The sequence below is a fragment of the Ictidomys tridecemlineatus genome, chromosome 4, assembly GCF_052094955.1.
Source record: "Ictidomys tridecemlineatus isolate mIctTri1 chromosome 4, mIctTri1.hap1, whole genome shotgun sequence".
NCBI classification, from domain to species: Eukaryota; Metazoa; Chordata; class Mammalia; order Rodentia; family Sciuridae; genus Ictidomys; species Ictidomys tridecemlineatus.
Window position 1 is genome coordinate 13,480,439 of NC_135480.1, and position 27,437 is coordinate 13,507,875.

Sequence of the window (27,437 nt, forward strand, 5' to 3'; positions counted from 1 at the left end):
TTTTTTCTTAATTTATTCTAATTTGTTATACATGATGGTAGAATGCAATTCATTTCATATTACCCATATAGAGCACAATTTTTTAAGTCACTGATTGTATACAAAGTATTTTCACAACATTCATGTCATACATGTACTTAGGGTACTGATGTCTTAACTCATTCCACCATCATTCCTACCCCCTTGCAAGGTCTCATTTCTTATTTAGAATATTATGTGGTTGATTCATTTATTATTAGGGTATTATGGCAGTGATCTATTTCTTTGTATATGCTGCAGTAGGACTTCAGTTAAAAACCAGTGGGATTCTTTGAATAAGTACAAGTGATTAAGAATGGGCAGATCCTGATAAGAAACTACAATTATTCTATGCTTGGACACAGAGCCGCAGGATGTGCTTCCCAGGAGCATGTCTGTGGTGGCAAGTACTAAGGGATTATGACTGAAAGTTTTGAGGAAGAGCTCTGTATCAAGAACTGAATCAGTCACTTATATACCTGATGATTCCTTCCTAGATTTAAAAACAAAAATAAAACATTAGCATCTGGCAGAGGACCTTACAGTACTTAAAAGACAAATTTTTTTGTTTTAAGAATGGAAGATATTAATTTTCCTCTCATATTTTCCTTGTTAAATACTGAAAAATAACTAAGCCAGAGTTGGAACATGAACTCAAATGAGTCCTTTTTTCTTAAGAGAGAAGGGTAACATTTTCCTTCTATGCTTTTCTTGGCTGGCACATATATAATAATAAGTAAAGCAGTAAGGCTATGTTTTCACTCTTGAAATAGTTTTAGTGAAAGAATATTTTCTCTTGTTTATGGTTTTACTCCTTTCTCTCTCTCTCTCTCTCTCTCTCTCTCTCTCTCTCTCTCTCTCTCTCTCTCTCATTAGTGTTGATTTGATGACTTATTAGTTAAGTTCTCTTGGTTAAGGTTTATTAAGAACTGATTCCAGAGCCAGTTATCTGTGATACCTTTTGACCCAGTTTTTCCACTTCCTAAAATTAACTTTATGAAATTAATTGCAAATGGGTGTGAGTATTTATTTAACAGTATTGATTATATTAGCAAAAATGAGAAATCTATGTGCCTAACAATAAACTTGGTTTGATAAATTATAGCACATTATATATTTGGAAATCATATAGCCTTTAAGCATTATTTTGGAAGATAGAGAACACAAACTTTGCAGCCTGCAGTCCCAAATTCTTATTTTTCACCTGTATTTTGTTGAGAAAAAATTTTATCTTCTTGTCAGTCTCAGTTTTTCTCCTCTGGGATGACAGTGCCTAGCAATTAAGGTTGTTGTAAAAATTTAAAGAGAACAATGTTCTCTTTATTAAGAGTCAGTCATACTATTAGTACACAATAAATGCTAGCTGTTGTTATAGTTACAAAACATGGATAAATACGTGCATAATGTATGAATAGAATACCACTTAAATTGTCTAAAATTAGACAAAATTATAAAAAATTGCAATGATAGCTGCTAAAATGTACAAAATAATTGTCTCCTCAGAGGGGGTATATGTATGGTTTAAATTTTTTTTTTATATTTCTTTTTAAGTTTTCTACATTGAAACAAAATTTAAATAAGGATCTCCATACTGTGACTGTATTTATTTTACTGAAGATTGTTTAAACAATCATTATATATGAGAGTGTATGTGTCTGTCTGTCTGTGTCTAGGTAACAAATGAGATACACCTGTGAGTTTCACTACAGCTGGCCCCATCTTCCACGCCTATCACTTCATCTGTTGGCCATGTTCATTACTATTTTTCTAGTATAGATGACCCTTGTTTTGTTTTGAAAATACAACTTAAGATACAAAAATATTTCATAAACTCATATGTGTAAAAAGTCAGTGGATTCCAAAATATAAAGGTTAAAAAGTCAGATACCCCTCTTCCCCTTAGAGTCTTTCTTCCACCAACTAATTACTAGCTTCATGGGTAAATGCTGGGAGGTATACCTCTTTACAGACTTTTGTGCAAATATTCACACTTACTATATGTACTTCAAATTTATATGAATGAGGCACGCACGGTGATGCATGCCTGTAATCCCAGTGGCTTGGGAGGCTGAGGCAGGAGAATCGAAAGTTCAAAGCCAGCCTCAGCAAAAATGAGGCGCTAAGCGACTCAGTGAGACCCTGTCTCTAAATAAAATACAAAATAGGGCTGGGATGTGGCTCAGTGGTTGAGTGCCCTTGAGTTCAATCCCTGGTATCTGCCCTCCAACAAAAAATCATCAACCCAAATTTATATGAATGGGAGGATACTTTTCATATTGTTCTGGGCTTTGCTTTTATAATTTAACAATATATCTTAGAAATCCTTTTTAGTTCATATAAAGCTATGTCTGCATTTTTTTGGTGGCAATATGTTATTCTGTAGCATGAATAAACCAAAATTTGGCTATAGCTCCATTTAGTTTATTTTCAGTTTTCTCAAAAAAACCTTATTGTAATAAATTTTTTGAACATATATCTTCATTTATATATGTATGTGTATTGCTCTTATATCTTTTTATATATATACATATATATATATATAGTATATATATCCACCTCTATCTGTCTGTCTATCCAATTTTTTTTTCTGTAGAATAGCGTCTTAGAAGTGAAATTGCTGAATTGAAACTTATATCTATTTGAAGAATTGATAGATGTTGCTTTGATAAGGTAAACCTATATAATTCATGGTATATATAAAAGCATATGTGTATGTATAATCCTGACTTTCCAACACTGCATGTTATTAAGGTTTTATAATTTTGACTAACAGATATAAATTTGTATTTCACTGCCTTAAATTGCTTATTTAAAGATTAATGAGATTAAGCATATTTTTACATACTGATAAACATTTATTTGAGTTTCTTTTTCTGAAACCTGCCTGTTTAAAGCCTTTTGTTCAGATTTCTGTTAGTTGGTGTTCTTATTATCAATTTATAGAAGTTTTACAAATTTTCAAATATTATGTATATTTTAAATATTTACATGTATTTTTTTAAGATTGGCATTATCAGTATTTTTTATTTTTTGACTTCACTCCAAAGTTTATGCCTCTCTTAGAAAAGATTTCATCAACCCTAAATGACAAAAAAAAAAATTCTTCATTTTATGGTACTATTTTTAGGCTAAGATATCTTTTGTATCTTGTTGGGCATGGTGGCACACGCCTGTAAACAACCAGCAGTTTGGGAGGCTGAGGCAGGAGGATTGCAGGTTTAAAGCCAGCCTCAGCAACTTAGTGAGGCCCTCAGCTACTTAGCAAGACCTGTCTTAAAATAAAAAATAAAGAAGACTAGGGATGTGGCTTAGTGGCTGAGTGCCTGTGGGTTCAATCTTCAGAACCCCCCCCAAAAAAATGTATTTTTAATTTGTCTCACATTTACTCAGCTTTAGGGTGTGTGGGGGGTCTAAATTTATTATGCTCCAAATACCTTGTTATTCCTGAGTCCAATAGCCTATTTCTGATTATTTGAAATACCACATTTATCATATAGATGTAAGATCCTGTTTCTGGGTTTTACAGTCTTCTCCTTCATATTTATTTATTTCTTAATAAATATCACACACATTTAATTACTGTCACTTTATTTATTCATTTATTGAGCGACCAAAAGATCTTTATTGCAGTGGTGTCTGATTTAACAGGGAAGGAAGAGAAAAAGAGAGAGAAAGAGAGAGAGCAGGGAAAGAGAAGAAAGAGAGAGGGAGAGAGCAAAATGAGATAGAGAGAAAGAGAGAGAGAGAGAGAGAGAGAGAGAGAGAGAGAAATTACTGTTACTTTATAAGATGTTACATTTATTGGAATAAATTTTCCTTCTTCAACTCATTTTTTTTTTAACTTTCCTTGGGTTAGTTCTAGCCCTGAGTTTTAGCATCTGTTTCATAGCTTGAATAATTCTATTAGGGTTTTATTTGAATTAATTAATTGAAGGAAAGTGACATCATAGCATGCATTTCTGCTTGTGTGGGTATTTTTAAAAAATAATTGTTATAGTGAATATTTAAAGCTCGTTATGCATGTTGATGCTGTGGGTACGTATAGATAGTAAAATGATTACTTTAATGATGCAAATTAACATACCCATCATCTTATGATTATTCTTAAATTTTTGTGGCAAGAGCAGATAAAATTTATTCATTTAGTAGGAATCCCAAATACAGTACCTATAGCACTCATGTTGTACATTAGTTCACTAGACTTGTTTGGGTTACACATCAATTTTGTAATCTCTGACCTAATTTCCTCATTTCCTGTCCCCTACCTCACTCATGACAGCACTTGTTTTATTTTGTTTCTATATATTTGAGTTTTTTTCAGTTTCCACATATAAGTGAGATCATGCAATGTTTTCTTTTTGTGTCTGTCTTATTTCACTTAGCATAATGTCCTCCAGATTCATCCACATTGTGGCAAGTGGCAAGAACTCCATCTTTTCTAAGGATGAATTATATTCCAGTACATATCTATTTGTATGTATGTACATAGGTAGGTAGATTCTTATCTACCTACCTATCTATTTCATTTTAAATGTTTATCAACAGACACTTTGGTTGTTTCCATATCTTGGGTATTCTGAATAGTGCTGTAAAGAACATGGGAGTGCAGATATCTTTATCAGGTGGTGATTTCATTTCCTTTGTGTATCTGCTTAGAAAAGGGATTGCTGGATCATATGCCAGCAATTTTTAATGGTTCTGTTTTAACCTCCCCACTCTTTTTCTCCATGACTGTACCAATCTACATCCTTACCATTTTCCCCAATATTTATCTTTGATGTTTTGATAATAGGCATCCTCCAGGTATGAGATAGCATTTCGTAGTAACTTGGATTTGCAATTTCCTGATGTTTAAGATGTTGAGCACCTTTTCACATACTTTTTGGTCATTTGTATGTCTTCTTTGGAGAAATGTCTATTCAGATCCTTTGCTCATTTTTTAATCTTATATGTGGGTCTTCTTTTATGTCTTCCAGTGTTTTTCTTCATAGAAATCTTATATTTTTGTTAGATTTATTTTTTAATATTTTGTAATTTTGTCTTGGATTATGGATCCTATTTAATTTTCTAATTGCTTAATGTTGGTTGATAGTAAATTCATTCTTTCATTTTATTCTTGTATATAGTAATGGTTCTGGTGTTTTGTCTTCATTCTGATAGCTGTTCAATCACTTTTTTTTTTTTACGTTCTCTAGGTCAGTGATCATATTACCTATCTTAAAAGAAAATAAAAGTGAGAGTTCTTTGCTTTTTTTCTTCAAATACTGTTTTATTTTTAATATATTTGGTAATGCATTCTGAAATAATATTGAAAATAAGAAATAATGGTAATATTGGTGTTCTGCTTATCTCTTAATTAAAATGTGTTTTGTATTTGATGAGTAAATATGGAGGCTAGTATATATTTCTTATAAATACATTTGATCAGGTTAAGGACTTTTTCTTTTTTTCCTTAATCTTCAACAATAGGAATGATCATTAAATTTGATTTCTACTGCTTTTTCTATCGACATGTTTAGAAAGCTTTTCTCTTATTTGTTAGCATAATGAATTTTGTTATTCCCTTTCCCTAATCTTGAACCCTTCAGGATGATTGACATAAACACTACTTAGCCATGATTGTTTAAAAAACATTTCTTTTGTTTGTTTCTTATACTAGGGATTGAACCCAGTGGGGCCTAACCACTGAGCAACATCCCCAGTCCTTTTTATTTTTTATTTTGAGACAGAGTCTCACTAAGTTGCTCAGAGCTTCACTAAGGTGCAGAGACTGGCTTTAAACTTGTGATCCTCCTGCAGCTTCCTGAACTGCAGGGATAATAGGCATGTGTCACCAAAGCAAGCTCTGCTATTGTCTTTAAGATTCCTCTCTCACACACAATGCTCTTTCTTTGTCTAATTTTAGTATCAAGTTTCTGTAATATTCATAGAATTAATTGGGTCATTTTCCATATTTTTCTTTATACTTGGAAGTTTTGTACAATATTTTCTAAAAGCTATCAGTTTTTTTTTCCTTGTTTGTTTTCTGCTTCATTAATTTAGGCTTTAACTCCTGCTTAAGTATTTTAGGAGTCTTTTTTTAGAGCCTTGAGTTTAAAATTTTATTTGTGATCTCTCTTATTTTTCAGTATTTGACTTAACTACATTCATATATTTTTCTTTCAGTGACACTTTGTTTTCAGCTCCAAGGGGGTGTGTGTGTGTGTGTGTGTGTTTTCTCATTGCTATTTGAACATTCAGTTTTAATTATTTTTTAATCATAATAATTATATAGAAGTACTCTTCTGTTTCTTAAGTAGATAATTTTTGCTTAATTTGTACTTGAGCCTTATTTTTATTCCTCATACTTGGTTAATCTTACTAATGATTATGCAGTTACTTAAATAGCTCCTATATTCTATTTTTAGGCTAATGTTTTATTTGTTCCCAATTATCTAAATATGGAATCACCATGATGTACATTATCTCAATTTTCCATACCAAGGATTTGCAAAATTTTTCTGCAAAGAACCAGGAATTAACATGTGAGGTTTTTGTGGACTAAAGGTATCTGTAGCAACTACTCAGCCTTGCAGAGAACATCTGTAGGCAGCATTGGTTGGACATGGTCAGAATTAGCCCATGGACCTTAGCTTGTTAATGCCTACTTTATATTCTTATTTATTTATTTTTAAAATTTTTTTGTTGTTGGACAGTACCTGAGGGGGAGATATAGTACATTATAATTTTTAAAAAGAATATGATTAAAATTAAAAATGTATGGCTATGGTTTTAAAGATTTATTTAGTGGCTTCTTGGTACATCATAGTTTGGGGAAAATACCCTCTCAGTTACATGTTAAGCCCTTTCCTTTACACACTTGAAAACATCAGTTTTTGAGATGACCAGGGACAAAAAGCATAGAGACCTTGTTCAGATTTTTAATCTAAGAGCTATTTTTTGATTATTTTATTTCTGATTTTAGATTTACACCTAAGGGGTTAATAGTTAAAAGTGCATTTTGTGTGTGACTTAACATTTATTTGAATTTTGATAAGTTTATATGATTTTTTTTCTCTTTCTTAATAGTGAAGTTCAAGAGCCAAAGGAATCACCACCACTTCCTAAAACTTCAGCAGCTGCTCAGCTGGATGAACTCATGGCCCATTTGAGTGAAATGCAGGCCAAGGTGGGTGCAATCTGGATGAGCTAAGTTCCTTAAAGATAAAGGAGGCCCAGAAAAGCACAATTCTTTGAGGAATTTAATTCTGCCTTCCTAGACTAAATTCAATTCATGGAGAAACTCAACTTTGCACTATGTGTTATTTGGAAACAAATGATAATATGGTGCAGGCTTTGATATCAAGGAGCTTGGAATATGCTTGGTAAAATGAAGCATAAGCCTTTATAGAGTAAAAGGTGGTTTGCCAAAATATGTAGAGCAAACTTTAGGGATTTAGTGAGGCTACTCTGATTTTACTGGAGAGGTGGGGATGGGACTTGGGGCTGACTCTGAAGAAGGGGTGGGGTTTGAGCATAAAGAGGTGAAATGAGCAGTACTTTTATTTGCAACAAGCCCTGAGGGCATATGTATCTAAGAACTGTTAGGGAGACCTGACTGAGCAGGACAGAAGAGGCCAATGAGAAAAGGCAGGGGAGATCAAAGTAGGAAGATAAAGAATCCCAAGCCCATATTGAGATAAAACCTACCACCTTATTTTTTTGCCTATAGAACATAAATAACAAGCTCACATGTCCTGGAAGAGAATGGAAATCAAATAAATGGACTTAAGAATTTATTAAAGGAATATAATATAGAATTCGTAACACAGAGGATTCAACCACTCTAAATCTGGTTGGAGAGTTGATATACATTCAAGACATAACTATGAAAACAATTTAAGGCATTAAAAATGTGTGTGATTGGAGAGGTCAGGGACCTTATCTCTGTGACTGACCTGGGGACTCATAGTGCCCAGCACATTGCTATGCCTGGCACATAGTGAGTAACACATATTTATTAGAGAGACAAATGAATGAACATTCCAAGCAAAATTTCTTTAATAAGTTAATGTTCTTTGATTAGCTAATATCTGTAGTCAATCTGGGTAAACTGGCTCATTATGCTGTATATCTGAAAATGCTAGAAAAAATTCACATTATGATATTGTGTTTTGTGATTGATTTGGCATGTTTCTTGTTATATTTAAATTTAAATTTAAAATATTTGTTTTTAGTTAAACCTTACATTCACATTGTACAAAAATCAAAAGTACAAACAAGTTTACATTAAACTATTTTCCTGTTATCTTTGTCTCTCCAGTCATCCAGTATCCTACTTTTTATTTATCTAAAAGTATTCTAGAATATACACACAAGAGGTAGATACAGATGTAGATACAGCTATACTGTGGTTTTTTAATTTAGTTATTTTTTATTCTTAATATTGGTCACCCTTTCAGGGCCTTCAGATGTTAGCCTTACTTACCTCTTGAACATTAACTAGCATTATGTAATAGAGGAAAAAGGAAATTAGCATTATTATTGGTGAAATAATATGAGGTTATTCCAGGCAGCAAAATAGAATAAGTAGAGGTCTGAAGGTAGAGAGTAACCATCAAGATCAGAAGACCATAGGAGCCTGCTGGCATTGAACAAAGAGGCCTTTTGCTGCATAATAAAAGGTAGACTGGAAAGGTAAAGTGAAGGCAATAGATGAGAGGCTTTGCATGTCCTTCTGATCAGTGCACATTTGATGTGGAGGCAAGGGAGCCATAGTAGCTTCTGATCAGCTAAGCATTAGATAGAAGGTAGTGGTAGCCCAATTGGAAGGGAATAGGACAATGCAGAATGAGGAATTAGTGGTGAGAGACAAGTTAAATATCCATTTTTTTTTAAATTTGAGAATCTCCCGTTGCTTGCCTTATAATAACTAACTTGGAATTTTGCTTTAAAAAAATCCAGTCTATTGGCATGTCTTATCTGACCATTTCTCCATTCTCTAACACTGGCCTAAGTCAATATGTAATAGTCTCTGCTTTCCTATGGCTTATGGACACTTAGTTCTGCAATGAACCATTACAGGGGTATTGTCAGTCAGATTCTTTCACTCTGATACTTGCAATCCTTCAGTGGCTCCAATCACCTTGGAATAAACCCTAAGTCTTTACCATGAGGGCCCCATGTGATCTTAGCCTTTCTGTCCATCATCTTGTCCTCAATCTCAGTCCCTCAACTCTAGGCACCTGGGGCCTTTTGTCTTTTCTTTTAATGTATCGGGAGCTGAGGATGTAGCTCAGTGGTAGAGAGCACTTGCCTAGCATGTGTAAGGCCCTGGGTTCTAGCCCAGCACTTCAAAGTCTTTTAATATGCCAAACTGTTTCCTTCCTCAGTGCTTTCTCTCCCTCTGGAATGCTTTCCCACAGCTGTTTATATTTCTGGGTCCCTAAGTACCACACAAATAATGTGCTCAAATATCATTTTTTCAGTGATATTTAGTCTTCTCTGATTATCCCATTAAATCAGTTTTTCCTCACCATCTCATCCTCCATCTATAGCTTTACCTGACATTACAACATGTTTGTTTGTTTACTGTGTACCAAAGAATGTAAATCAATAAGGCTAGAAACTTGGTTTGTCTTGTACATTGATTTATTCCGAGTGCTGAAGGCACAAACTAGGTATTCAACCAAGATTGTAGAATACATAAATAAAATGAAGACCGGACTAATTGTCAACTTAGGTCATTATAAGAGTTAGAGAAGATATCATATTCATGTACTCAATTTTCTACAGTCAGAAAAGATTTACAAATAGAAGAAGGTTGGTCAGTTTTCATTTGGCTTTAGAAATTTAGAATAAAAGGGAAGTGAAAATATTTCTCTTGGTATTAAAATGTTGGATTCCTCCAGATCTTAGAGGAAAGTTAAGGGAAGACCAAGAAATCTATTGGTAGAGGTGAGCATCCTGGGTTGTGTAGAAAATATCAAGAAAGTTATTTTAATCAGCTTCTTCCTCTGCTGTGACTAAAAAAAAAAAAAGACCTGATATGAACAATTTTTAGAGGTAAAGTTTATTTACAGGCTTAATGTTTCAGAGGTCTTAGTCCATACAGAGCTGGTTCCATTCTCCAGAGTTCCAGGTGAAACAGAACATCATGGCAGAAGAGTGTGGTGGAGGGAAGTGGCTCACATGATGATCAGAAAACAAAAAGAGACTCCACTTGATAGATACAAAATATATACCCCAAAGGCATGCCCTGGTGACCCATCTCCTTCAGCCACAACCTACCCACCTTCAGTTACCACTGAGTTAATCCCAAAGGGGATTTGTTCACTGGTTGGGTTAAGGCTCTCATAATCCAATCATTTCTCTAAGCTTTTTGCATTGTTTTACACATGAGCTGTTGAGGGACATCTCACATACAGACTATAACAAAAGTACTTGAAAGTTAACTCTATTTGTGGTTTCCTTGTACCAGGTTGTGATGAAGGCAGATGCCAACAAGAAACAGTTACCAGACAAGCAGGATCACAAGGCTTCCCTGGATTCAATGCTTGGGGGTTTGGAGCAGGAATTGCAGGACCTTGGGATTGCCACCGTGCCCAAGGGCCACTGTGCTTCCTGCCAGAAACCGATTGCTGGGAAGGTGGGATGAGCTAAGACTGGTCCTATAGCATTTGTATATGTGTGTTTGTCTCTCTGCCCTGCCAAAGAAAGTACTTTTTACTTATATCCTAAGACTTTTAAGTAATCATTAATAATTACTGATCACTTGTAGTGCTCTGTTAACAGAGCTAAGTGCTTTATAAGTATTTCCTCATTTAATGGTCCCACCAGCCATTATTTAATGGTCCCCCCAGTTCCCTTTGTAAAGACAAGGAAGTTGAGAGCTGAGAGGCATCAATTGACCTGCCCACAGTCTAGTAAGAGACAGAGGTGAGGTTTGAAACCAGGAGAATCTGATGCCTGAGGTTGAGTTCTTAACCATTTTTCTCTATCATCTTTATTGATGGAACCTATCTCACCGCTCCCTTTGTTCAAACATTTCGGCTCTAAATTGATTAGTTTTCAGCTGAATGTATCTTCAAATCATAGCCACAAAGTCCTGCTCTGAATCATCCTTCACCACATCCATGTAGATGGCTTCCGACCGGAACTCTGTAGGGCATGGGATGAAGTACACAGCAGAAGAGTTAAAACTCAGTCGGCCCTTTCCTCTTCCAAGGATCCCTTCCATGTGAAAACTGGAGTTATCTCTTGTCTATCACCTGTGTGCTCTATGTTTTTCTACTGTTTTCTGAGGTAGTAGAATGAAAAGGAACATGTACCCATGTTTATCAGAGTGATCAGTCAGGAAAGTGGACACCCTTTTACTATTCATTAAACCTGACAAGAGACCACCTCAAGTGTGCTATAAGTCCAGGGGTTGTTGTCTACATGGAATGCAGTGGCCTGCAGAGTTGTGCAACCTCAGTCCTTAAAAGTAGTCTGCTGGGCTTCCATTTCCGGCTCTATGTCATCCCCTAGATGATCCATGCCCTAGGACAGTCATGGCATCCAGAGCACTTTGTCTGTACTCACTGCAAAGAAGAGATTGGCTCCAGTCCCTTCTTCGAGCGGAGTGGCTTGGCCTACTGCCTCAAAGACTACCACCACCTTTTTTCTCCACGCTGTGCCTACTGCGCTGCTCCTATTGTGGATGTAAGTAAATCTCTCTCCTCTCAGGTTTCATGTAGGTTTTAATCACTCTTTAGAACCCAGATAATGTTTGACAGGTCTGCAGTCTTCTAATGTCTCTCTCTGTGTTCCTTTTTTAGAAAGTGCTAACAGCAATGAACCAGACATGGCACCCAGAGCACTTCTTCTGCTCTCACTGTGGAGAGGTGTTTGGTACTGAAGGTAGGACTGGGAGGCTGCATCTGAAACTCCAGGGGCTGGTGTAAGGAGGAGTCCAGCAGTGCTTTTCCTTGGAGCCTATTTTCCACTGCTGCAGCAGTCCTAGTTTCTACCAGTACCATCTAAGTGCCCTTTGTTAGCTTCCCATTGTTGTGACAAAATCCTGAGAAAAATCATCTTAAGGGAGAAGAGGATTATTTTATGTCATCGATTCAGATTCATACGTGGTCACTTGATTCCATTGTTTTGGGGCTTGTGATGAGGCAGAACAGGGAGTACATGATAGAGCAAAGCTGCTCACAACATGGTGGCCAGGAAGTAGGGAGAGGGAAAGAGGGGGGGGAGGGAGGGGGAAGGGAGAGAGAGGAGAGGAGAGGAACAAAAGTACCCTTTTTTGGTGGGAGGGGTACCAGAGATTGAATTTAGGGGCACTCAACCACTGAGCCACTTCCCCAGCCCTATTTTGTATTTTATTAGAGACAGGGTCTCACTGAATTGCTTAACGGCTCACTATATTGCTGAGGCTGGCTTTGAACTTGAAATCCTCCTGCCTCCTCCTCCTGAGCCACTGGGATTCCAGGTGTGTGCCACTGCACCCAGCCAAAATGTACCTTTTAAGGGCATACCTCCGGTGACCTACTTCCTCCAACTAGGCCCCACATCCTAAAGTTTCCACCACCTCCCAAAGCCCATTAAGTTATGAATCCATAAATAGATTAATCCATTCATGAGGTCAGAGCTTTAATAATCCAACCACCTCTCAAAGGCTCCACCTTTAAACACTGCTGCAAGGGGACCAAGCCTTTAGCATGAACCTTTGGGTACAATTCAGATCTAAACCATAACATACTCATTTTGGTACTAGATGACATCCCTACCTCTTAAAATTTTTGATAATTGATTTTTTAATCAAAGTGATACAAATGCATAGTTTAAAAAGTCAAATGTTACTTCATGATTATTATGGCTTAACTCTTAAATGTACTCCACAGGCTCAATTTTTAAATGTTTTTTTGAACAACTGTGACTCATACATAGAATTTGAAAATTTCTTTATTTGTCATAGAATTTGAAAATTTCTTTATTTGTCACTTTCCATCCTTTTAGAATTAACTTAGAGAGGAAAGTTCTCATCTCTTCCTAAATAAAAACTTGGTCAATTACATGTCTTTTCTGATCACCTTAATAAATAGTTTTAGGTATAACATCAGTTTAAAACAAAACAAAAAAGTCCTGGGCTGGGGTTGTAGCTCAGTGGGCATAAGGCACTGGGTTCGATCCTCAGCACCACATGAAAATAAATAATAAAATAAAGGCATCGTGTCTATAAAAAAATAAAAAATTAAGTCTTTAGGTAATTTAGTCTCACAGTGTCTGATTTAGTAGTAAATGAGCAGTAGTAAAGCTTCCAGATTTAAAGTTGCTCTTTTTTCCTGGAAGGGCCTTAAACCTGGCCTTTCACCTCTCCTGAACTGCCTTTGCCCCTACCACCCTCACTCTAATTGAAGCCAATTAGGGTTGAAATGTGAAAGACGGGAACAGAAGGCAGGCAAGTCCTACCTCATAAAGTATTGTTATTAAATTGAGTTTTTGCTCTGGGTCTGTGTAATGTTTAACTCTCCTTCTATGGATTAAATACAGGTCCCGGAGTGAACTCTTTTGATGGCCCACTGCGTGTATTGTTGGCTACTTTGTCCTTGTCATATTTCTTTGAGGACTGGTTCCTTAGAGATTCTTTTTTCATAGTCTTTTTCATTGTTCCCTTCTGGTGTTTCCTTAGAAATTATTAAAATGGTTTTATATCATTTCTTTCACTCAATTTTTCATGTAAGACCTTGGAAAACCTGCCCTTTTCTCCATCAGCCAATGGAATTGTACATCATTTGCAGCTACTTTTCTATATTCAGCTGCTGTCGGCTCTGTCAGCCATGCTCTCCCCTATGGACATTTTGCAGGGGTGAGTCAGATACCATCAACTGTGTCTCACTAACAACAGGACACACATATTCAGCTCTCTGAGTAGTCCTATTGAAGTCCCTCCTCTCTTTCTTTCTTTCTTCTAGTACTGGGGTTGAACCAAGGATACGTAATCAGTAAGCCACATTCCCAATCCTTTTAATTTTTTATTTAGAGACAAGTCTCACTAAGTTGCTTTGGGCCTCACTAAGTGACTGAGGCTAGCCTTGAACTTGTGATCCTCTTGCCTCAGCCTCCCAAGCAACTAGGATTACAGATGTGTGTCACCATACCTAGCTTGAGAGTAGTTTTATTTCATTTTTACCTAGTTGTAGATGAAAACACTGAACTTCAGGAAAGTAAAGTTATTTTCTTAAAGTCATGGTTGAGGAGATAGAACTCAAACTCAGGTCTCATTTCTGCAAATTCCATGTTTTCTCTACAACATAACTTTCCCTTGTCGGTGCAGTTATTGGATCCCTTTACTTTTGTAGTACCAATGTGATGTGCTTTATTTGACAATAGACCAATGGAATAGACACAATCCACTAGCAAAGCCCTTTGTGGTAATTTGTTCACTGGAGGTTGCTCAGTGCATTTCACACAAATCATTAGGTATTTTGTTTCAAGATTGCCCTTCGGTGAAGCATCACTTTTCATTGAGGCTTGTCACAGTAAATTTACATTGTAGTGGTAGCCATAGAAGTTGAGAGTTAGTTGAGTAGGATAATCAGCAAGTGAATACTGCCTACAGATAACTGTGATATGGAAGTTTCCTAGAAGCAGAACAGCAGGATGTAGACATATTTTAGATAGAGAGGTAAGTTAGTTACCAAAGAAAAATGTCCAGTACATAGGATAACCAGAACATAACATAACACAGGTGGCTAGTTTCATTGTTCTTGACTTTGGCCTCTTATAAATAGACAAGACTGATTGAGTCATTTATGACTTTAAAGAAGCACATATCTATACTTAAAACGTATTTATTAATGGAGACACTTGACAGAAAGGACCATTTATTAATCAGAAGCTCCTGTTAAGTAGTATTTGCATTTCTATGCCTGACTTTCTTGTAGATGGGTATCCTACCATATGGTCAGTCCATTAATTAGGTGACATCCTGCCTTTTACCCCAAGTCACATAGTCACACATAGAGTTTCAGTAATGACAGGTTAACCACAGAGTCTCTTGGGAAATTAATTCATCTGCATTTTTTTCTTCAGTTCAAAGAATTCCTCTTTAAGGCTCAAGTTTCTAAGCACATTGGGCCTTAGCATCCTCAGCATCCTCCTGAGGGACTAGGTCCTCAGTGCCTACCTGTCTTTCATTTTAGTTGTTCATTATCCAGGCCATGCAGGTGCTCCCTAATTTCCCCTGTGGCTAAAGTCTCACCATAGTATAAACACCCTCCCTCTCTCTGTGACACTTTTAATTGCCAGTGTTTCACATTCGTCCTCCAGAGGTAATTGGCCCCAGAGAGAGCTTCTGGGAAAATAAGTGCGGAAACTTGCCCAATTTATTGGATTACTAAATGCAGGAGCATCACAGCAAGTTTGGCTGATTACTTTTGATTCCTCTCCCAAGAGTCACCCAAGTTGAAACAGTAGCTGTTACTTCCATGCTCTCTTAACTCTTGAGACCAACTGCCCTGTAAATGCCTAGAGGAGGGTCATTCCTAGCTTAGCTGGCATGTCTTACAGTTTTCCCATGTAGTACCTACTTATAGGCAAGCTCAATTTTGTGTCCTTTGCTTTATGCACATCAGCATCACCTAGGGACTTATTAAGAATGCAAAATCTGGGGCCCCATTCCATACCTATTGAGCAAAAAAAATGGGGGCAGGATGAAGAGAACCCAGGAATCTAATTTAGCAAGTTCTTAGATGAGTGATGCATGCAAAAGTTTAAGAAAAACTCTGCCACATAAAATCAAGAAAGATGGCCGTGGGTGTTTGTTTAGATAGTAGAATTTTCTGTATTCATTTGCTCTAGAACAGACTCTAGAAATATTTTGGGGGGTTGAAGGGAGGAAAGTAAAGTGAGCTCCTTTGTGTCTCAAGCATTTAGAGGGCGGAACATAGAGTAGCCTATACAATTACTAGTTTGGATTCTTGGATCTGTATGCCTCAGAGTTCTGATAAATTGTCTGTTTTTTTTTTTTTTTAAAGCAGACATGGCTTTAACAGAGCAAACCATGTCAAAAAGTAACAATAACTAAGGGAGAAACAACAGCTACATAATTTGAGTCACAATCTCAAGCTGTACCTATTGTTATTTTGTGATCTGTCCATTACCATACCATCATGGTAGATTTCTGGAAATATTTCTTGGGTAGGTGCTATATGGTCCACTGTGTATGCTTTACTTGCCTGTTATTTTAGTGAGATACAAACAGAGTGCTTATATTTATAAAACTACTGGGTTATGATATTTGGGCTCAGCTGATAACTGTTAATTCGTTCCCATGGAGAGATCAATGTCAGGATGAGTTTAAGTTAGGAGTATGATATTGAAATTGGGCCTTTATTTGAATCTCAGCTTCTCTACTGAGTAGTTATGAGTAACTTCTTTAAGCTTCCTTTTTCTTTTTCATTTGGGGTTAAAGATGGGGTTAAAACTCACTTCAAAGGATTGCTGGAAAGGATCTAATTTTAATTTAGTACTATAGTTAAGAGTCTTGGGCTGGGGATGTGGCTCAAGCGGTAGCGCGCTCGCCTGACATGCGTGCGGCCCGGGTTCGATCCTCAGCACCACATACCAACAAAGATGTTGTGTCTGCCGAGAACTAAAAAATAAATATTTTTTAAAAAAAGAGTCTTCAGCAGAAACAGTGGATTGCTGATTATTTTTATTTTAGGTGCCCCCCCCCAGTAAGTACTAAGGAGAATTCCTTACAGAAAAGTTCCCTATTTATATATATTCTAGTCAGTGCTGAACTGAAGCATTCCAACTACAACAAATTTCTGGAGCTGATGATCTCATCTTTGCTCTTCTATTATTAGTCTCATGTCTATTATTCAAAAATATTCACTAAGCAACTACTATGTATGTGTCAGGGACTATTGTGGGTCCTAGGGATAAGTAACAGAAAAGAAAGTTCCTACTGTCATGGTAAATGCATTCTAGTCAAAGAGATGAGTAATAATCAAACTAGCCAACTGATTAGGTAGTGTTCGAGATAGGGTGGTTGGGTCAATTATTCTCTGAAGCAGAATCCTGAGTTAAGTGAAGGACTAAGCCACCTGGTTCTCTAAGAGAAGTGAATTTTAAAGCTAAGAGAATGTTGACTGGGGGTATAGCTTAGTGGTAGAGCATTTGGTTAGCACTCATGAGCCCCGAGTTCATATTCCCAGCTCCACAAACGTGCTTGCATGTGCGTGCACATGTAAAGGGAATGATCACTTGAACAGGTGCTTGAAGATCAAGTGTTTGAAGATGGATTAGTGTATTCTATTATTCTTATTTTAAATGTAAAGACAATATAAAGACCTCACAGAAAATTTCAGATGTAACTTATTCTGTTAAATAAGCAACATAAATTTTTTCTTACAAATATTTTACATTTATTCAGATTTATGGATTCTTAAGTTATAGTGTGCCTTGTCATGAGCCAGCCATGGGCTGTGTGTGTAAGCCGTGAGCATTTGAGCACATGAAGATGTTGCTTCTCTGACTGGGCTGTGCCATATATGTGTCCTTTTCTCTTGCTCTGTCTTTGATCCCACACAGCACCTGAGATGGGTATGACCTTCTAAGATGTCAGTCAATCTGCTAACCACAGGACATCACCAAGCAACCCCCTAAAACCCAATCCCTTGCCTTATTTGGGTTGAACTTTCTCAAATGTCTTTCCCCAAAGTAAAGAGGATGGTTTCAGGCATGCTCTCTCTTTTATTTTTATTATTTATTTATTTATTTATTTTTGCCAGCCTCCCTTGCCTCCCTTGTGGGAGCTGGGGCAGAGAAGCTGTCACTGAATCCCAAGAAAAAGATACTTTCTCTGTCTGTGTGATTATTTAATGCCATCCCAGTCCTCTTCATTTAATGCCTCCTCCAGTCCCCTTCATCTAGCCCTCCAGTCTGCTATTTTGATGGAATTCCCCCTCTCATGCCTTTTCCCTTTCTCTTTCTCTCTCTTCCCTAACCCTTATTTTGGACCAGCTTCCACATATCAGAGAAAACGTTCAACCTTTGGCTTTCTGAGTCTGGCTTATATCACTTAGCATGGTCTGCTCTAGTTCCATCCACTTGCCTTAAAATGACATAATTTCATTCTTCTTTATGGCTGAATAATACTCCATTGTGTATAAGTTTTCTTTATTCATTCATCTGTGTAAGGGAACCTTGGTTAATTTCATAGCTTGGCTATTGTGAATTGTGCCAACATTTAATGTGGCTATATCCCTAGAGTATACTGATTTTAGTTCTTTTGGATATATACCAGGGCGTAGAATAGCCAGATGATATGGTGGTTGCATTCCTAGTTTTTTGAGAAATCTCCATACTGCTTTTCAGAGTGGTTAGACTAATTTGCAGTCCTACCAACAATGTATCAGTGTACCTTTTTCCCCACATCGTTGCCAAAACTTATTATGTATTCATGATAATTGCCATTCTGAGGTGAGATGAAATCTCAATGTTATTTTGATTTGCATTTTCCTGATTGCTAGAGATGTTGAACATTTTTTTCATGTACTTGTTGGCCAGTTGTATTTCTTCTTTTGAGAAATGTCTGTTTAGTTCTTTTGTCCATTTATTAATTGGGTTATTTGAATTTTTTGGTGTTTTGTGTATTTTTTATATATACTGAGTATTAATGCCCTATCTGAGGAGCAGATGGCAAAGATTTTCTCCCTTGTAGTCTTGTTAAGGAAGTTTATTCCTTTGCCAATGTATTGGAGAGGTGGATCTACATTTTCTTCTAGCAGTTTCAGGGTTTCTGGTCTAATTCCTAGGTCTTTGATTCACTTTGAGTTTACTTTTGTGCAGAGTGAGAAAGAGAGAAGTTAAGTTTCATCCTTTTGCATATGGATTTTAGTTTTCTCAGCACCATTTGTTGAAAAGGCTATCTTTTCTCCAATGAATGTTTTTGGCACCTGTGTCTAGTATCAGATAATTAGGTTATCTGATATCTGTGGGGTTTTCTCTGTGTCTTCTATTCTATTCCGTTGGTCTTCATATCTGGTGCCCAGACCATGCTGTTTTTGTTACTATAGCTCTGCAGTATATTTTGAGGTCTGATATTGTGATGCCTCCAGCATTACTCTTTTTGCTCAGGTTGCTTTGACTATTCTGAGACTCTTATTTTTCCAAATGAGTTTTAGGATTGCTTTTTGTAGTTCTGTGAACAATGTTATTGGTATTTTGATGGAAATTGCATTGAACCTGTATAATGATTTTGGTGGTATGGCCATATTAATAATATTGATATTTTATTAATATTAATTCTGCCTACCTAAGAACATGGGAGGTCTTTCTGTCTTCTAAGGTGTTCTTCAATTTCTTTCTTCAGTGTTCTATAGTTTTCATTGTAGAGGTCCTTGACATCCTTCCTTAGATTAATTCCCAATTTTTTTTTTTAGGTCATTGTGAATAGAATAGTTTTCCTAATTTCTTTTTCAACAAGTTCATTATTGGAATATAAGAAAGTGATTGATTTATGTGTGTTGATTTTCTTTTCTCACCTGATCTGGCTAGAGTTTCAAGGACTATGTTGACTAGATATGAAAGTAGGTATCCTTTTCTTGTTCCTGTTTCAAGAGGAAATGCTTTCAGTTTTTCTCCATTCAGTATGATATTGGCTTTGGGTTTGTCACATATAGCTTTTAAATTGTTGAGCTAAGTTCCTCTTATCCCTAGTTTCTGTATTGCTTTAAACATAAATGAGTATTGCATTTTATCAAAAAGCATTTTTTTGCACCTGTTGAGATAATCAGGTGATTATTGTCCATAAGTGTATTTATGTGGTGAATTTAATTTATTGATTTGTGTATGTTGAACCAACCTTGTATCCCTTTAAAGAAACCCACTTGATCATGATACAGTATCTTCATAAAGCAGCATGGGATGTTTGATATACATAGTAAAAATGCCTAGCAAGTTAACCTATTTATTCTCCTGCATAGTTACCCCTTTCTTTGTATGTGGTAAAAACATTTTTAAAAATCTACTCTATTAGCAAAATTTCAGTGTGCATAATAGCAATTTAATATTTCTTTGTAGTTCATTATTTTAATGTACATCCACTAGGACTATACGGTCAAAATACTGTTTTAAAGTCATTTGAATGAATCATTTTCTTTTCTTTGGTCATATTATCTGCTGTGTATACATTTAATTTGTTTCAACTTGACTCACTTTTTAGGGATATTTTTCACTTTTTCAAAGCAATTTTTTTTTTTTTCGGTACTGGGGATTGAACTCAGGGTGTTCTACCCCTGAGCTACATTCTGAGCCCTTTTAATTTTTTGAGACAGGGTATCACTAGGTTACTGAGGCTGGTTTCAAACTTGTAATGCTTCAGCCTCAGCTTCCAGAATCTCTGGCATTATAGGTCTGTGCCACAATACCTGGCAATTTTTCACTTTTCAATTTGATACAATAATCCAAATCATATGTACATTTAGGAGCTTCTTTATATTAGCCTTGTTTTTCTAGGATATAATTAGCAAATATTTCTCTTCACATTGTTCTTTCTCTTAGACATTGTTTTGATGTTTTTCCAACATTCGTAAGTCTCATTCATGTATTTTTATGTTACTAAATATATTTATCTTTAGCCTGCTTTTCAAATATTTGAGCCTATTTCCAAATTAAAGAAAAACCAATCCACTTTAAGTATTTGTGTGGTTTGAATTATTATATTGAGATCTTGCATTCATTTAAAAATTATTATTTTGTAGTATTTTATCTTAAAATATTAAGCACTTTTTTAAATGTCATTTTATATTTTGGGGATATAATGGAGACAAGATCAACAATATCTTGTTTCTCTGAGAGCTAATGTTTAGTGAGGGATGGCAGATGCTTTCAGATAATGGTAAATGTCTTAAGAACAATGAAAAAAGATGAAGTGATAAAGAGAAACTGAAGACATTCCTTCCTGATAAGATGACATTTGAGTTGATTCCTGAGTGGTAAGAAGAAGTCAACTGTATCACATCTGGGGCAAAACTGTTCAGAGTGAAGGATACTCAGGACAAAGGCAGTGAGGAGAAACAGCCCTTAACAAACTTGTTAAATGCTTCCTGTGATCCAAGCACAACTCTCAAACACTTTATCTGCATTGTCTTGTTTATTTTTTCGGGAGCCCTTTGAAGATATTTGTAATTACCCTGTTTTGATATGAGGGGACACTGAGATTGGGAGAGGTTAGATCATTGACTTCATCTCTGTTTCTGACCTAGCTTTCAGGGCTCAAATTTACAACTGTGAATCTTTGATTTTTATCTCTGCAGGCTTTCATGAGAAGGACAAGAAGCCATATTGCAGAAAAGATTTCTTAGCAATGTTTTCACCCAAGTGTGGTGGTTGCAACCGCCCAGTGTTGGAAAACTACCTTTCAGCTATGGACAATGTCTGGCACCCAGAATGCTTTGTGTGCGGGGTCTGTATTTTCCATTGTCTTTTGGATTTAGGTGAAATCTAGGGTTCTCTTCTCTCAGAAGAGCTACAACTTGTAAAAGGTTCATGGTCTTAGTTGAGGAATTCATGTGGGCTTCCTGAAGGATAAGTAAATCACAGCATTTGCTGTGAGCCATTTGCATCTATTTTGCAAGTGGGGCAATCTAAACTCCATTTGTAAATGACCTGGAGTTAAATTACCACAATTAGGAGATAACTTGACAGGAATTTCAAATCTGAATATTTTACTTTGCTGATATTTCACCTCTTGACACATGCATTCCTTTTCTGCCCCTTTTCTACCTCTAGGACTGCTTCAGCACTTTTTCTACTGGCTCCTTCTTTGAACTGGATGGACGTCCATTCTGTGAGCTCCACTATCATCACCGCCGAGGAACCCTCTGCCATGGATGCGGGCAGCCCATCACTGGTCGCTGCGTCAGTGCCATGGGTCATAAATTCCACCCTGAGCACTTTGTGTGTGCATTCTGCCTGACACAGTTGTCAAAGGGCATCTTCAGGGAGCAGAATGACAAGACCTATTGTCAATCCTGCTTCAATAAGCTCTTCTCACTCTGATCTCAACCAATCTACAACTTTGTCAAATGGCCTAGAAAATGTAAACCAAGATGAGAGAGTATATTTGCTGTTACTGACCTTTTGCTTAAATAGGCTTATAGAGAATGTAAATGTGATGAGTAAATAAGGGGACATCGAGACATTACATGATTAGACTTAGAAATTTTATTTTAGGATTCTAGTTTTATATCTTTTTAATCCAGAACTTGGATTTAGACCTACGTCTTACTATTAAGTCCCTCTGCAGATATATTTTCTGCATGCACCTTTTGTTCTACCTCTTGTTTTCTCTTTCTAATTTCTACCTCTCCTGGTGGCCCTGCTCTCCCTTGGCCTTCAGATATGTCCTGCTCCAAGCTTCCTTGTTTCCCTGAATAATCACTGCTGTGTCATTGTCCTTGCTGTTAGGAATCATGATACCACTCTTTAATTCTTTGCCTCCCTTCAATGTATTTCTCTTTTTCATGGGGAAATAGATTTTAACTGACATCCTTGATAAATAAAATGGCTTGTGGTTTTGATGACTCATTGTCTTATTTATTTGGTAGATAAACTTTCTGCTTCCTGTGTTATATATGAGGCCTCATTTAGTGTCACTATCATGCCCAGCACTTTATACGTTTTTAAAGAATCTGATTTTCTTACATCCTATCCGTTTCCTTATAAAAGCCTCTCAAGGGATCATCCTTCTTTAAAACATTGAATAAGGTATGTTCTATATCTTAACGTAGTCCTCAAAATAATTGTATAATCGTTATGACAGAAAAATCATTTTTAGAATCCTGGAATCTGAAATAGTTTACTAATGAAGACTTCTTTACTGGAGGTATTTAAAAAAATAGGGACGAATTTGTCATCTTTAGATTGGTATGGGAATAGCATTTCTTGGATAACTTAAATGGAAATGATTTTTGCCAAGATTTATCTCCTCTGCTAGAATGTATAATAAGGGAGTTTTTGAGAGAAAAGGAAGTAGTGACAGTTACTTCTATAAAATAGGAACTTTGAACGTGTGTAAGGCATGTGGGAGGGCCACACAGATATGCAGCCATCTGCCTTCTAGCCTGTTCCACTGTCTGAACGCACCAGACTAAGCAAAGAATACTTTCCACTTCGAAGCACCCTCTTCACAAGTCTTCATTATGATGTCATGTGCACATGCAGGTGTTCATGGTCACGTTGGCAATTTGTCAAGGGAAACTTGGGTTTTAGCCTTGAGATGCAATGTTCAGGTGCTTAAAGTTTTGGTTTTATTATATATTTTTCTAAGAATTAGATACTTTGAGATTCTTTTAGAATTTAAATATTTAAGAATATCATAGAAAAGCTGGAGCTCACTAGGACACAAGAACATTTTCTTCTTGAAACTAAAACAAAGTGGTTTATATTTGTTCAAAAAGATACTGCAACAAGGACAAATGGTTTAGTAACAGGGAGACCATTCATAAGTAAAAAGTTTTTCCTTAAAAAAAAAAGGGCTGAGGCTTTAGCTCTCTGGTAAAAGCTCTCTCTCTTGCCTCGCATGTGTGAGGCACTGTGTTCAAACCCCAGCAACACATAAAAATAAATAAAGATACTCTGTGTTCATATACAACTAAATAAATATTTTTAAAAACACAGAAATACTATTATTCAAGCTGGTCACCTACTCATTTACTCTTGAATCTGAGTAATTTCTAGGTGTTTGAAAAATAAAATCCACCCTCCCGGGATAGTACTTTTCCACCAGTGAGGAGAGAGAGTGAGTGAGAGAGAAATAAATATGCCTTAAGCTCAGAACTGTATTATCAGAGAAGTTCCTCAATTAGTTTGGCCAATTATTCTTTGAAGTAAAGGTGATATCCAAGATGATACTGTGATAAGAGACATCCATTGCTTTTTTTCATACAAGTTCTATCATGTCCTTCCATTACAGTTATTGGATGGTTGCCAGACACATGCTCCTGTTTCCATGACCAGTGGAGGGAGAAAACATACTTTTTTAAACTTTTGTGAGAAAAAGTTCTGAAATTTGTCCTAACTAAACAAATTTAGGTCACATTCCCATTACTGTTTTTTTTTTTTTCCTGGAGAAATGGATTGTGCAGCTTGGTTTAAACCAAACTGGACCCTTCCCAGAATTCGAGGATATATTAAGTGTCCTGGAAACCCAAGGGCTCTGGGGAAGGGAAGAGATAGGAATATTTAAAAATCTAGGTATTGGTAAGGAGGAAGTAGGTAATGAGTCTTTAATTCATATGTTCAAAAGCAAAAATATTAAAGAGTTTCTGAGTTTCAACATAAGACAGAAGGTAAGAAGTAGGTGTTGCCAGTGCCTTGAAGAAACATGTCTTGAGTAACTTTTCAGAATTCAAAAGCAGAGGAGAGCTAGGAATAATGTCATCATGAGAACCATGTGTGGTGCTGGTCTCCTTTAGGAACATGGCATTAAAAAGCATCAAAAGCATCTTCAGTTTGGGAATCTGAAAAGAGAACTTCCTGATGAAATAAAGTAGAGAAAGGGAAACTCATTTCTTTAGAAGCAAGCATCTTAGTCATAAGCAGACCTTCAAAAAGAGAAGTGGCAGTAGCCACTAAAATAGGAAACTGGAAAGTGACTGCCTGCCCTCAAGATACAGCAGAGGTTTTCCCCATGCAGAACTTGCCATCAATGTAGTGCTGAAGTATTAGGGAAAGCAGTCATTAGAATTCACAGGATGAAGAAAGAAAGAATTCTCAGCTTAAAGCCAGTGCTTGGGTTGGGCTTGCTGCAACTTTAGACCTTTGCCAGAAGACTGTAATATCTCAAATGTATTCAGTAGGAACAGAGACAATTTGTGTAGGGGGTTCTTCACTCCAGATGCATAGTGCCTCAATGAACATCCTGTGGGAAGATAATTTCTGCCTAAGTTTAGAGACCATGGATTCTGGACCATTGCATAGATTTCCTGGCATCCTGGTGAGGTAAATCCATCTTATCTTCCTATTTCAAATATCACCAAAACTTAACAAATGCTGTGTTCTGGGAGGAACATTTATTACCTGGGATAACTACCCCAGTTCCCATAAGAAATCGCTCAGATCACAGGTGCTGATAGAAAGACTCTAGCTGAGAATGAGCCGAACAAGACATCAAAGAAGACTCTCTTTAAGCCTTAACTCAAGAGAACTTGATTTTAGATTTGAATGCTTTTTTATTTCAACAGGCTGTGGTAAGTAATGGGAATGGACATAAGTAGGGATGTCCAATAGAGTGGGAATAAATTTCTTAGTTTTCTGTGCCCTTGGCCCTCTAGTCTAGTTTTTCCACAAGAAACTGCATTTTCCATGTTTTGTGCCTGTGTTTAGGAAGAGCTGACTTTACTTTCAGCTCCTGAAATGGACATAGTCCTGTGTCTAACCAATGTCTGATGACCTTGTTCTCCTGGACTAAGGTAAGTTATTGGATCAAGTATAAACACATGACCTTAGCAAAGTCAATTGTATCGTTCCCTAGCCCCTTTGCAGGATATATTTGGAAAGGAGCATCTTATTTGTTGAAATAATAGCTGTGAATAAAAACCCATTGCTGCTTAGAAATATCTTTGTTGTTATCAATGGGGAGCCTGCCTAAGAAAGAAGCCAACACAGAGTTTCCTCTGAGTAAGACTAAGTAATGAAGAGTCTATGTTTTCCTTCTTCTTCTCCTTTCTCCTCTTCCTCCTCTTTCTCTTCCTTCTCTCCCTCCCTCCCTCTATTTCTTTCTTTTTTTCCTTCATTGTATGGTACTAGGGATTAAACCCAGGCCTCCACACATACTAGCCAATGTTCTACCACTGAGCTACATCCCTATCCCCATGATTTCTCTTTTAAGATGCCCACTCAATTCTACCATATCAACAACCTAACCTTAGACTGGGAAATTATGTGAGCAAATAAGTTTTTTTCTTTGTTTAAACTGATTTTAAGTTGAGGTTCTGTTTCAAATTTTTTGAGTAAGCAAGATGGACATATTCTCTCTTTTATCAGTTTAAAGTGTAGTGAAAGAATGAATAAATAGATGAACAAATAAACTCAATGTGAGCACAAAAACTACATTGCATGTCATCTTAAAAACTAGTGGGTTAGGGGCTGGGGCTGGGGCTGAGAGGTAGCACACTTGCCTGGCATGTGTGAGGCACTGAGTTCGATTCTCAGCACCATAAATAAATAAATAAATAAAGGTCCACCAACAACTAAAAAATATTAAAAAAACATAAAAAAACCTAGTGGGTTAAAATAATAAATTTTACCCTACAGCAGTGAAACATAACTGTATTTTAAGGTTAAGACACCCTGTGGGTAGTTCATATATTTAGAATAAGATAAATGTATTCTTGAAATTGATGTTCCTGTCTAATATCTGGATAAAGGTGAGATGAATAATGTATGACTGGAAAATTAGAAAATAATAAGAGAAACAGATTTACATTTATACTGTGTCTTAGTTTGCATGGATTCCATAACAAAAATACCATAGACTGAGTGTCCTGGACAATGAAAATTTATTTTCTCATAGATCTGGAAATTAGAAGCTCCAGATGAAGGACTGGTGGAATTGGTTTCTAGTGAGGGCTCTCTTGACTTAAATATATATGGGGAACTGACAATACTAATTGGGAAAAATTATGGAGGAGTAAAAAAAAAAAAACATCTTTGCCAACATCCTCAAATCACTGGAAATCACCATGTACTTTGAATATGTGCTAAGTCATTCATTTTCAAAGTTTTATGATGTTCCCAGCTTTAGGAAGCTTATTGTATTTCATCTAGAGTAGTGTTGGTAGAGGAGATAAAGGGAGAGAATGGGCAGTAATTATTTCTATTTCTCTATGAAAAAGTGATCAATTACATGAGCAGAACAAGGTCACTTGTAAAGCTGGAATTGTAACCATAATTTGCTAATTCTTGCTGTAGATGCTTTCCTTGGGCTCTGTATCAACAGTACAAAGTGCCTCCAAGAGATGTGGACCATGAGGTGAATTTTTACAGGATAAGGAAGGGCACTAATATATCCAGGTAACCCATTTCTCTAGGCTATTATGTTTGGGATATAGTGCCAAGAACAGGGGTCTTGGCATTAGACAAACTGATAGTCAAATATTGATTTTACCATTTACAAATGGTTTAAAGCTTGGCTAAGCCACTTATCTTCTCCAAACTTCAGTTTTATAATATGCTAAATGAGGGTAATACTTTCCATGTGGGTTTGCTGTGAGGATTAACTGAGATAATAAGCGAGAAAAGGCTTTGTAAACTGCCAAGTACCATACATAAAAGGCATTAACAAAATAGTCTAAGAGATAAATGAAGACATCAACACAGCATCTATCTCTAGCATTTCCATGGAGACTGTGAATTCATAGCAGGCTTTTAGTTGTTTT

The 27,437-nt window shown here is 36.4% G+C and overlaps 1 protein-coding gene across 5 annotated transcripts in view; it reads left to right on the forward strand.

Moving 5' to 3' along the window:
* The window catches only part of Lpxn (leupaxin), a 36,170-nt gene extending 13,590 nt beyond the window's left edge, over positions 1-22,580 (forward strand). For 4 of the 5 annotated variants that reach the window (XM_040284299.2, XM_005331565.5, XM_078045979.1 and 1 more), the window contains exons 4-9: positions 7,087-7,186; positions 10,478-10,645; positions 11,527-11,700; positions 11,817-11,898; positions 21,312-21,460; positions 21,787-22,580. In XM_040284299.2, coding sequence (XP_040140233.2) covers positions 7,087-7,186; positions 10,478-10,645; positions 11,527-11,700; positions 11,817-11,898; positions 21,312-21,460; positions 21,787-22,056 — 943 coding nt within the window. In that variant the 3' untranslated portion in view covers positions 22,057-22,580. The remainder of the gene's footprint in view (positions 1-7,086; positions 7,187-10,477; positions 10,646-11,526; positions 11,701-11,816; positions 11,899-21,311; positions 21,461-21,786) is intronic. The other variant, XM_040284302.2, reaches the window with a different exon arrangement.
* Positions 22,581-27,437: the final 4,857 nt, after the last annotated feature.